This window comes from Microcaecilia unicolor, chromosome 1, assembly GCF_901765095.1.
Source record: "Microcaecilia unicolor chromosome 1, aMicUni1.1, whole genome shotgun sequence".
NCBI classification, from domain to species: Eukaryota; Metazoa; Chordata; class Amphibia; order Gymnophiona; family Siphonopidae; genus Microcaecilia; species Microcaecilia unicolor.
Window position 1 is genome coordinate 237341587 of NC_044031.1, and position 12322 is coordinate 237353908.

Sequence of the window (12322 nt, forward strand, 5' to 3'; positions counted from 1 at the left end):
CTCTGGAGTCTTTCATGAAGTACTTTTTCAAACGTCTTCTGAAAATCCAGATACACAATATCAACCGGTTCCCCTTTATCCACATGTTTGTTCACCCCTTCAAAGAAATGTAGTAGATTGGTGAAGCAAGATTTCCCTTCACTAAATCCATGTTGACATTAAATTTGTCTCATTAATCCATGCTTTTGAAAATGCTCTGTAATTTTGTTCCTAATAATAGTCTCTACCATTTTGCTCGGCACAGATGTCAGACTCACCGGTCTAGAATTTCCCGGATCTCCTCTGGAACCTTTTTAAAAAATCGGTGTTACATTGGCCACCCTCCAATCTTCCAGTACTCAGACCCATGGAGGCTCACAAGGGGATTCTATATAAAGAGTCTGTTAAACCATTTATTACATTTATTAATGCTGTTGAAAAAGAGCAACTTTGGATTAAAGAGCAATCTTGGGTTACAAGTATCTTCTATCAGTCTCATTATATCTTATTAGACAGCTGAGTAGCACTTACTGCTCAGGAGAGTTGATATCTTCTACAGGATCTTTGCTCGTTCTGGAAGGCTCTGTTGTGCTCCATTGTGCTGGAGGATTCTGTTCATGATGATTTCTCAAGATAGCTTTATCACCATCTGAGTGGAAGAGAAAAAAAAAATTGTAATGAAGCACTGCTTTTCCACATTTGTCCCCTGAAGCCTCTCTGAGGAAGTCCAACGCAAACTCAGTAAAGTGCAGCAATAGACTACTCTGCAGTTAAAGTCATCATTTAGTGCTAATGCAGAAGACACTAATTTGACATTTCTAACTCACATATTTAAGATACACTAAAAAGCAGTGTATTAGCCCTGCAATGACACTTAATGGATCACTAAAGATGCAGGACCAAAGGTAATAAAAATTCTTGTTAGTGTCATTTGATATCAGTACAGAGTAAATGCTTTGGACACTTGGTTTGCTTCACCATCAGTACTATGCTAATGGAATATTAATTCAGTGCTGCTGAATAGACTTTATATTTGCAGTGTAACAATGCATCGTGTGTTCAAAATATGTAAATTAAAAATGGCATGCACTGCTTGAACTCCAAATCATGATTTACACTTCAATGTGCACTTCAGTTCACCTCAGAAAACTGCTATTACTCCTAACAAGATAATGCATTTTGACAGAAACATTACAGTTTCTTTCTCAGGTTCCATATCCATTCTGCATTATTTGTTTATTACTTGCTTATATAGAAAATAGGTTTTAAACAACAATATCAATACATCATTGCTAACGCAAAATAGGAAAACAGAAAATTCAATGTGCTGCCTGGAAAAGATTTGGAAAGAATACGATTATTGTACCTAGGTAACACTTAACTGGGTGGAAAGGAGGATAGATCTTATTATTTTATGTGATTCCAATTTTTCTCTTTTGGAATAATGTTCAAACCATGATTGGTGCTTTTTTTTTTTTTTTTTAAATAAATGCTATTTATAGCATTTAAATATATTAAATAAGTAAAGAACACCATAATTGAACGGCTTGATATTTGTAAAGATTTTTTATACTTTACATCAGTCAAGGATGGGAAGTAAAGGAGATGATGATCTCCAGCTCTAAAGAAAGTAGGGGCTGAAGGGAAAGAAAAAAGTTTTATCAAATATTCCAGACATGAACCATCAAACATTTTATAAATTAGTAGTGCTTTTTTGTTGCTCTAAATTAATCTGCATAGCTATATGGATAGTGGCTGAATATGGTCAGCTATCTGTACAGTTAGGCAGAATGCCTATGTTCAGCCCTGACGCTATCTAGATATTGCCGGGATGGTCTATAAAAATTTTCAGCAGCACTTTTTCTATTTTGTCACTGAAGATTTGTGGACATGTTTATATTTATTATATCTTTATATACTGCGTTTACTAAAAAAAAAAAGGTCAAAGTGGTTAACAATTAACAAAGTTAAATGAAAATCAAGAAGAGGAATGACAGACAACATAGGACAGCAAACCATTCACACAAGTCTAATCACTTGCTAATAACAGTGTCAAAAGCAGGGCCCGTCAAACCTGGTAAGCGGGGTAAGCACCGCAGGGGGGGCAGCAGCCTTCAAGGGCGCCGCTGTGGCACTGCGCCGCCATACTACACCGCCCTTAGGGCTTTAAATCTTTAATTTACCTCCGTCCCAGCAGCCGTGTCATTTGAAAGCCCTGCCCCGTCTCTAGCCTTCCCTCCCTTCGTGAGTTCGTTCCGCAGAGTCCCGCTTCTGACGTCATTTCCTTGAGGGCGGGACTCTGAGGGAACGAACTCATGAAGGGAGGGAAGGCTAGAGACGGGCAGGGCTTTGAAATGACGCGGCCAATGGGACGGAGTCGGAGGTAATTTAAAAAAGACTTAAACCACGCAGGGTGGGAAGAAGAAAAAGAAGAATGTTGGGGGGAGAAGAGGGCGGGCAGGTGGCCATAAATGGGAGGGGGATGGGGACAAAGGAGAATCACTGGACAGGGGCAGGGTGGGAGAAGAGAGAAAGGAGATGCGGGGTGGGGGGGGGGCACGCGCACGCACCAACTCATAGTCTGCAGGGGGCGCCAGAGACCCTAGGACCGGCCCTGGTCAAAAGACATATCCCTCAAGAGATAACCAGGGACTATCCAGCAATATCAATTGCCAAATGATTGCTCAAAATAGTAAGCTTTTTTTTAAACATTTTACATTAAAAAAAAAAAAGGCTGCCCTAAAATAAGGGAAGGAAGATTGTATAGAAAGGAGAGACAGGAGTGATATGATACAGACATTCAAATATTTGAAAGGTATTAATATACAAACAAGCCTTCTCTGGAGATGGGAAAGTGGTAGAACTAAAGAACATGAATTGAGGTTCCAGGTGGGCTGACTCAGGAATAATGTCAGGAAGTACTTTTTCATGGAGAGAGTGGTAGATGCCTGGAATGCCCTCCTGCGGGAAATGGTGCATATGAAAATGGTAACAGAATTAAAAAATGTGTGGGATAAACCCAAAGGAATCGTGTATGGAATGAGAATGGAGCCAAAGAAACTTAGCAGTGCTTAATTGGGAAGCAAAGCCAGTGACGGGCAGACTTCTTTTTTTTTTTTTTTTTTTTATTTATTATTCAGACAGATCAATAACTTTAAACACATTAGATACAATACAACTTGATATGCAGCCTGTCTGAGTTTTTATAACATTTTTTGAACAGAACTATCCCCCCCTCCCCCCCTCCAACCCTCTATCCCTATCCCCCCCTCCCTCCCCCCACCTTTCTTCAAGAGTTCAAAATTTTACTTCTTGCTACTGGCGTGAGAGTGTCCCAAAATGGAGACCAAACATGACAAAACTGATCACCTCTCTTGGAGGCTAAGTCTTTTATGCCTTTCTTTTCGATGGCACAGGCCTGAATCATTGCGGATCTCCAGTGTGCGACACTTGGATGATCATTTACCAACCATAACTGTAATATGACACGTTTTGCCATTAATATTGTCCTCTTCAAAAATGCCGTGAGACCTGCCGGCACTGGCCGCTGTATATCAAAAAGGTCAAACAGTTGCTTAGGCGTTGGTGTCCAAGTGCGATTCCATATTTTGGAGACATGTTCACTCAATTCCATCCAAAAGTTTTTAACTGGTGCGCATGACCAATACATGTGCCCCAGATGAGCCATATCCTCCTTACATTTTGGGCAATTGTCCACTTCTCGAAGCGTGGCTTTATATGCTCTGTGTGGCGAGACGTGCAGCCGAAGCAGAAATTTATATTGTAGCTCCCACCAGGTAGCATTGTCCGTCACCGAGGTCATATTTTTTAGACATTTTTCAATCTGTTCAGGGTATAACTTACTCTGTAATTCCTCAGTCCAGGCCTGTGCCACCCGGGAACAGTCAATTTGTTGTAATGAGTCCCTCAGACCTCGATGGAAATAGCTCAGGGGGACTCGTGATTGAGCCTCAAAACCCAATGCTTCACTCAGTTTTTCCCAAGCGATATTTTTTAATGATTCTGCCGGCAAAGAGTTTACATAATGTCGTAATTGTGTATATGCTAACCAGTCATTCACACCCAATCCATACTCTTCCTTCAGGTTCTCAAATGATTTTAATGTCCCTTGTTCAGAGACCACATGGAATAAGTACCTAATTCCCCTTTTTGCCCACCTCTGGAAAGGAACCAAATCACCACCCGCGGGAAAGGCTAAATTACCCTTTAAGGGCAGCAAAGGCGAGATTTTGGTATCCACCCGCAATATCTTGCCCATCCATCTCCACGCAGTTCTCAGGGGCAAAAGGATCGGTCGATAGGGGCCCAACCCCGGCAAATCTCTGGAGGGCGCATGGAGCCAATAGGAAAATTGCATTTTTCCCAGGATTGTCACCTCTGTCTCTGTGCAGGAGAAAAAATTTGTGGAGCGGAACCAGTCTGACAGGTGTCTCATACTACTGGCCAGGGAGAACAACTTTATGTCTAGTAGTCCCAACCCCCCCTTTATGCGGGGTAACAACACTTTCTCAAAGGGCATACGGGCCCTCTTTCCCTGCCATATAAAATTTGTCAATTTTTTCCGCAGCCACTGTACATCCCGTGGCCTCATATGAAATGGCAGCATTTGAAATATATAAGTCCACTTTGGGAAGAGAACCATATTATAAAGCGCTATACGTCCCAGTAATGAGATGGGAAGAGCCTGCCACCTCTGCAAGAATTCCAACGCACGCTCTTTTAGGGGTCCCATGTTGACCTCATAAAGTTCTGCTAAATCTGCAGGAATGTGTACCCCCAAGTATTTGATACTAGACTGTGCCCATTGGAAAGGAAAATTCCCCTCCCACTGTAATCTAATGTCCACCTGTATAGGGAGAGCTACGGATTTATGATAGTTTAAGGTGAACCCTGTCAAAAACTGAAACTCGTCCAAATTCTCCATTAAGTGTCGCACCGAGGATGCGGGATTAGTCAATGTCAAAAGGATGTCGTCGGCAAAAGCCAACACCTTGACCTCCAGCGATGGCATGGCTATCCCCCTCACCTCCGGGTCTCTTATGATCGTTCTAAGCAACGGTTCTAAGTATAGTAAAAACAATAAGGGCGATAGGGGACAGCCCTGCCTAGTACCCCTCTGTAACTGAAATGGGGCTGATTGAAGCCGATTTGTAATTACTCTAGCAGAGGGATTGCTATATAGTGTTAAAACCGCCTCCATAAACCATCCCCCTACTCCGACATGTTCCAGAACCTGAAACAGGTAGGCCCACTGCACCTTGTCGAATGCTTTTTCGGCGTCTAGGCCCACCAACATCAACCTCTCTCCCATGGCCTGGCTACGTGCAATAGACAACAACACTTTCCGTACATTCACCGTTGCTTGACGCCCCTTAACAAAACCCACCTGATACTTCCCAATTAAGGATGGTAAATGCTGGGCAAGCCTATCTGCCAAAACTCGGGCCAAGATTTTTATATCCACATTTAATAATGATATGGGTCTATACGCTTCTAATTGGTCTGGGGACTTACCCGGCTTAGGAATCAGTGTAAGAAGTGCTTCATTTTCACCGGGTGAAAACCATCCTCGTTCCACCACCGCCTCAAAGTATGATATTAAGGGTTTAATCAACTCCAGGCCCAAAATTTTGTAATATTCACTCGAAAAACCATCTGGGCCCGGAGCCGATTTCAGAGGGAGAGATTTTACCACCCGTTGAATTTCCTGCGCCCTTATGGGTTGTGCTATGGAATCACAAACCTGCGGCTCTAACCGCGGCATGCCTGCATCTTCAAGATAATCTTGTATAAGAGGGCCCTGGTGTTTCCCTGTTTCAGAGTATATTTCTGTAAAATATTTCTGGAACGCTTTTACAATCTCCGCTGGCTGTGTCAGCCGAGACCTATTTTGCAATTGGATACATGAAATAAAGGAGTTTGTTTTCTTAGTTCTTGCTATATGTGCTAATAACCTACCCGACCTATTGCCGTATCTTTGAAAATTAAGCCTCCTCGCATAGTATAAGCTTTGATATTTTTCATGAATTATTGTATTTAATGCTACCAAAGCTGCTACCATGGTTTCTTGATTTTCTTTAGTTGGGTTAACTATATGTCGCTTCTTTGCAAGCTTATATGCTGATTCTAAACGTAAAATGCCCGCCGCTAAGCGTTTTTTCCGGGCGCTCATAAAGGCAATGACCTCTCCCCTAAGGACCGCCTTTGAAGCCTCCCAAAATATTGTTGGCGCCACCTCAGATTGTGCGTTTGTCTCTACATAGAACTTCCAACGGTTTCTCATATGATCTACAAATGTTGGGTCCTGGTAGAGATATGAGGGGAACCGCCAAAATCCACCACCCGATCCTCTAACCTCTAAATCCAGCTCTAACCCAATTATCGCGTGGTCTGAAATCTCAGTGGGACCTATAAAAGCTTTCCTTACTCTAAAAAACCAAGACTGCGTTAGCAGAATATAGTCAAGCCGAGACCAGGTAGCATGTGCTTTAGACTGGTGGGTGTAATCTCGTGCATCCGGGTGCAACAAGCGCCAAGGGTCAACCACGTGCAGCGCTCTACACAAGGCTGGTAAACCCTTCCCGCGGCCCAGTGCTGCTATAGCCCTCGGGGAGGATCTATCCATTTCTGGGTCTATGACCTGGTTAAAATCCCCGGCCCAGACCCAAGGGGCATCAGCATATTGTAACCCAAGTGCTGTTATCGATTGAAAAAACTGTGGGCTATAATTATTTGGACCATAAACAGTACAAAGATAGAACTTTGTTCCCTGATAATTGATGAGCACCAGCACTACTCTCCCCTCCTTATCTTTAAATATCAGTTTGGAGTGACAGGGGATACCTTTCTTAACCAAGATCACCACTCCACTTCTTCTATTTCCCGAAGAGGAGTAGTGACACTCCCCCACCCACTGTTGACAAAGTTTTGTGTGTTCTTCATCAGACAGTTTTGTCTCCTGGAGACAGGCAATATCCGCCCCATGCGCCCTCAATTGTGATAAGATTTTGTATCTTTTCACCGGGGAGGTGATCCCTGATACATTCCAGGAAAGGATGTTCAACCCAGTTTTACCCTGCATCTCTAATAGCTAAGAATTGGTCTATCCCAAGTTCTCCCATCAAACACAGCCTCGGGAGCCCAGCCTCCCCCAAGGCTGTCTGCCTCCAATTTCCAGCTCTGTTATTATCTTTTCCCCGGCCTCCTGTCCTCCCAACAAAAGTAAATGCCAACTTTCCCACTCTCACTTCCAGCACAATCATTCCATCTTTCCTTTCCCTAGATCTCCCTCCCCATCCCCCCCCAACCCCCCTTCTCCAAATCCCTTCTTGTACACCATCTAGGTGTTACTCGGTCACTTATCTGCTAGGGACCCCACTCCCCACATTCAGATATCTGTCACTGTTATTCAACATCACATACCCTGTATGAATGTCCTGTAATATTGTCCAGATACTACTCCTCTGTCTAGGAAAATCCACTCCAAGCCGGCAGTCCGGCAGTCTTCATGTTGTGGGAGTCTGACCATCACTATTCTTATTTATAAAGGCTGCAGCCAGCTTCTCCGACTCAAAACTGTGCCATTTCCCATTCCTTTGGATTTTGAGGACAGCTGGGTAAGACAGTGAAAAACGAATCTTCTTTTCCACTAGGGCTGTGCATATTGGGTGAAATCTTCTTCTCTTTTCCTGTAGCCCAGCCGAATAATCTGGAAAAATCAAAATCTCATGTCCTTCAAAGGTCAGATTGCCCCGCTTGGACTTAAATCCCTGCATGATTTCCTCTTTATGGATATAATTATGGACTTTGAGAATAACCACACGTGACTTCTTTCCTTCTTGATAGCGTCCCAATCTGTGGGCTCTTTCGATACTGAGGCTTCCCCTACTGTCTGATAATGCAAATTCCTGCTGTAACCATTTTTCCAGGGCAGGCCCCAAATTTTTCTCCAGCACAGTTTCGGGAATGCCCACCAGTCTCAAATTGGAACGCCTTGCACGGTTCTCTAGGTCGTCAATTTTTGCTGCCTGCATGTTAACCTGTTTTTCCAACTCCGTGAGCTTCGGTTCTGTGGTCTGCCACGTGTCTTCCATGTCCGACACACGCTGTTCCAGCGTTTGAGTGCGCGTTGCTAACCCCTCAATAGTGGCGTCCAGCTTTCCCAGATGTACTTCTAAGCTGTCGAACCGCGTTTCCAGAGCCGCCTCGATCACCTTCGCAATCTGGGCCAGCTGGCGGTCTGTAAATTCATCACACGCCAAATGTGCCCCGTCCGCCATTTTAGGCTCCGCCGGGGGAGGTGAGGACTTTCCTTTCTCTATTTTCGTGCTGCGTTTCGCTGTTCCAGCTGGCATCGCGACCAAATATTGGTCCATGCACCTTCCCGCAGCTATAATTGAAGTTTTAAAGTTTTAGTTCTTAAATTTTCCGGCGATTTTCGGCCATATGGTGAGTGGGGTCCCTGGAGCTCAGCCTCTACGCAGCTTACGCTCTCAGCGCATCACGTGACCTTCCGACGGGCAGACTTCTATGGTCTGTGCCTTGAAAAAGGCAAGAATAAATCAAGATCAAGTATGCGTATGTAGTAACGTATCATACCTTATGCTATGAATTTATCTTGTTGGACAGACTGGATGGACCGTACAGATCTTTATTTGCCATCATCTACAATGTTACTATAAATAAGAGGCTACAAAAAAAAAGCACAGAGTTACGAGTCCTTTTATAATATGTCCGAGCTGGGAGATTAATCACCAAGGATCAAAGCAATCTATTGGAGGGTGTAAACAAAAATCAATACAGACAAATAGAAGTGCACTATTACATACTTTTCCCCAGATTCTATATATGGTGCTCAAAATTGTGCATGGGAAATTGGGTTCATGCCCAATTTTCACGTGCAATTTAATTGAATAATGAACCAATTAGAGGGGATAATTGGGTGCTAATAATCAATTATCAACGCCAACTGTCAACAATTAGAATTTACGTGCTCATCTTGCTAGGCGTCTTCTATAAAGATGTGCAAGTAAATTCTAGTGCATGGATCTGAAAAGAGGGCTTGGACATGGGAAGGGCATGGGTGTTCCAAGAATTTACGCCTGATCTACCCCTAATTTAGGCGCAGGGATGTACACCAGCTTTCAGTTGGTGTAAATCCTCGTGCCTAAACATTAGGCGTTCTACCTGGCGCTATTCTATAAATGGCACCCAACTTGGAGAGTCGTTTATAGAATAGCACTTAGCGCTTACTTTTTTCGGTGCCATATTAAGAATCTAGTCCTTTGTGTGTAAAGCATAGAATTTTAAAAGAAATTCGACATGAACCAGGGAGCCAGTGCAACTGCTTAAGTAGTGGAGAAACATGCACATCTAGAACCACACAGAAAACGGGTGACTGAATTTTGCAGAATTTATAGTCCTTTCAATTGGGCCTTAGCCCAACAAGACTACATTGCAATAATTTAAAACATACTATATATCCAAAAAGTTTGCACACTTAGTTTGTGGGTGTCTCCACAAAGTATATTCAAAATATCAAATGGAACCCCAAATCTCATGATAGGGAGAATATCAATATAGAACTACCACTATCACTTTAGAAGTCCGTTTTTATCATCGGTTCCATAAGGGACCAAAGAGGAGGAAAACCAATCACACGCAAAAAACTCACTCTAAGTGAGAAAAACGAGTGATTTAAAAAACCTCCTCCTGTTCCTTACTCAAAATAATGTAGAGCTCACCAATCACCAAACTAAAGAAAACTGAGTCTGGTAAAGAAGAGAAAACCGGCTGCATTAAACTACCCCTGAACAGAAAAGCCCCCAGTCTGCCCTTACTGTAATCTATACTATAACAAGCCCAGCAGAACATCAATGTAACTGGCAAACAATCATCGTACTTAGCTGCGGGGTGTGGGATTGTTTCCATTGTGGATTTGTATTGTTTTACCAGTCTTCCAGAAGCTGGACTTTCTGCTTGAAGACACGTGAAATTTGACTGGGATTGACACCATATTCTTTAGCAATAGATGCTTGACTTTGTTTGTTTTCTAATTTTTTAAGAACTTCTATTCATTCAGCCAGTGTTAAAGTCTTACAGTGCCGCCGTGACGACGACCCCAGTGTACACTCTAACAACATTCTTTCGCTTATTCTGCCTGTGGCAGCTAAAGGGGTGGTAAATTTGAAATCTCGTTGGTTGTCACGTGCCAATCGGCTTCCATATTCCGTGCGCGCGCTTATGCGGAGTCTTCCCTGCAGAGGAGCGGTCTTAAACCATGCATGTAAGCGAATCTTGCACATTAGCAATATCAAAACTGATAAATGGGATGCTCCTTTAGCTGCTCATTGGAAGGAATTTAACCATTCAGTTTCTGATTTAAAAAGTTTTGGTTTTGGTACAAGTTCGGATTCGAGGTAAAATGGACCCCGACAGATTGACCTATAAGGAACAGAGGATTACATATTTGTGGAACACCACACAACCGGGGGCAATGAATAGGGAAATTGAATGGGAGTGATTGACACAGTGCCTGTGTCAAGGGTCAAATATGTTCTAATATGAAATGGATACTATATTCAGCAACCAAACTTCTTCCTTATGAGATAAAAATGAATTCCATCTAGAATAAGCAATCATGCATTTCTTTTGAGCAAAAATCTCATGAGTAGATAATATACTCCAGTGCTTGCGAAATGCATAATTGCTTACTCGAGCCAGGCTAATTTTGCTGATCTTTTATGTCGCAAAGATATTTGGTCAATTAGGTCTATTCAAAATCCTGGCCACTTGAAATGTGGCCACTGTATAGTTTGTGACGCCATGGATGAAACTATTACATTTTGGGATGATGCGAACAAGAAATGGATATATATTAAATGTTGTTCCACTAATTGTACCTCGAGAGCTGTGATATATCTTATAACGTGTCCATGTGGCCTCAAATACATTGGCCAAACCAAACGTATGTAAAAATACTCTTTTGATAGAACATAAACATGGTATTAATACTGGAAAATTGCATAAGGCCTTTGGTAAAACATTGCGTGACAGCACAACATTCTTTGATCAACTGCGATGTATGGCTATTGAACAGCTGATTGATAATGAACGTAGAGGTGACATTTCACGATGTCTTCACCAAAAAGAACAAAGATGGATTTTTCAATTGCAAACTACATTTCCAAAGGGTTTGAATGGACAGCTTGAATGGGAAGCTTTCTGTTGAGAGGAGGATTCTATGATGTGATTGGATTTTCAATGCTGTTTGTGCTTTGATTGGCTTTCTGTTGTGACATCAAGATAAATGGTTGTTCGCTTTGAAAGCATTTATCTAGCCGGTAGCCATTTTCTGCCATTAAGTTTTAATACTGGAAGATGTCTATTGCTCCTAATTAACTCCTCCTGAGGCAGTAGCAAAATAGAAGGGTCCTTCTGTCGAGGAAATGGCATGTTGCTTCAACTAATATGATTGGAACTCACCCTGGATGAAGGTTGGATGTTGGATCACCACCCGGGTGGAGAAGCTAAGTGACGTTCAAGTGATGACTATCTTTTTCAGTGGTATTGTTTTTAGTGTTAACCTAGTTCTTCATTATTATTAAGAAATATTCCTCTGTTTTTTTGGCTGCAGTGTTTTTTCTCAATTAGGGAGTTGTTTTGCACTGCAGTTGGTTTCAGAGGTTATATTGAAGCCCATGATGAGAGTAAAGCCTGTAGACGCCCCAGGCTTTTGAGGTTTCCGATATATATATATATATATACACAGTGCACTCCATTTAAGTGCACGTCGGATAAGCGCATGCTCTGTTTAACTGCATGCCGTCCTTCGGTCCCGTTTTTGGTGCCATCAACTTCTATGGTGACAAACTACTACTATTTAGCATTTCTATAGCGCTACAAGGCGTACGCAGCGCTGCACAAACAAGGAAGCAAATAGAATGTTAGGTATTATTAGGAAAGGAATGGAAAAAAAATGAGAATGTTATAATGCCTTTGTATCGCTCCATGGTGCGACCGCACCTCGAATATTGTGTTCAATTCTGGTCGCTGCATCTCAAAAAAGATATAGTGGAATTAGAAAAGGTGCAGAGAAGGCCGACGAAAATGATAAAGGGGATGGGACGACTTCCCTATGAGGAAAGGCTAAAGCAGCTTGGAGAAAAGGCGGCTGAGGGGAGATATGATAGAGGTCTATAAAATAATGAGTGGAGTTGAATGGGTAGATGTGAAGCATCTGTTTACGCTTTCCAAAAATACTAGGTCTAGGGGGAATGCGATGAAGCTACAATGTAATAAATTTTAAACAAATCGGAGAAAA

At 42.5% G+C, this 12322-nt stretch overlaps 1 protein-coding gene across 1 annotated transcript in view; it reads right to left on the bottom strand.

Annotated features, from left to right (window-relative positions):
* The window catches only part of GABBR2 (gamma-aminobutyric acid type B receptor subunit 2), a 1273589-nt gene that overhangs the window by 13569 nt on the left and 1247698 nt on the right, over positions 1-12322 (bottom strand). Inside the window, exon 18 of the mRNA XM_030209562.1 lies at positions 511-628. Coding sequence (XP_030065422.1) covers positions 511-628 — 118 coding nt within the window. The remainder of the gene's footprint in view (positions 1-510; positions 629-12322) is intronic.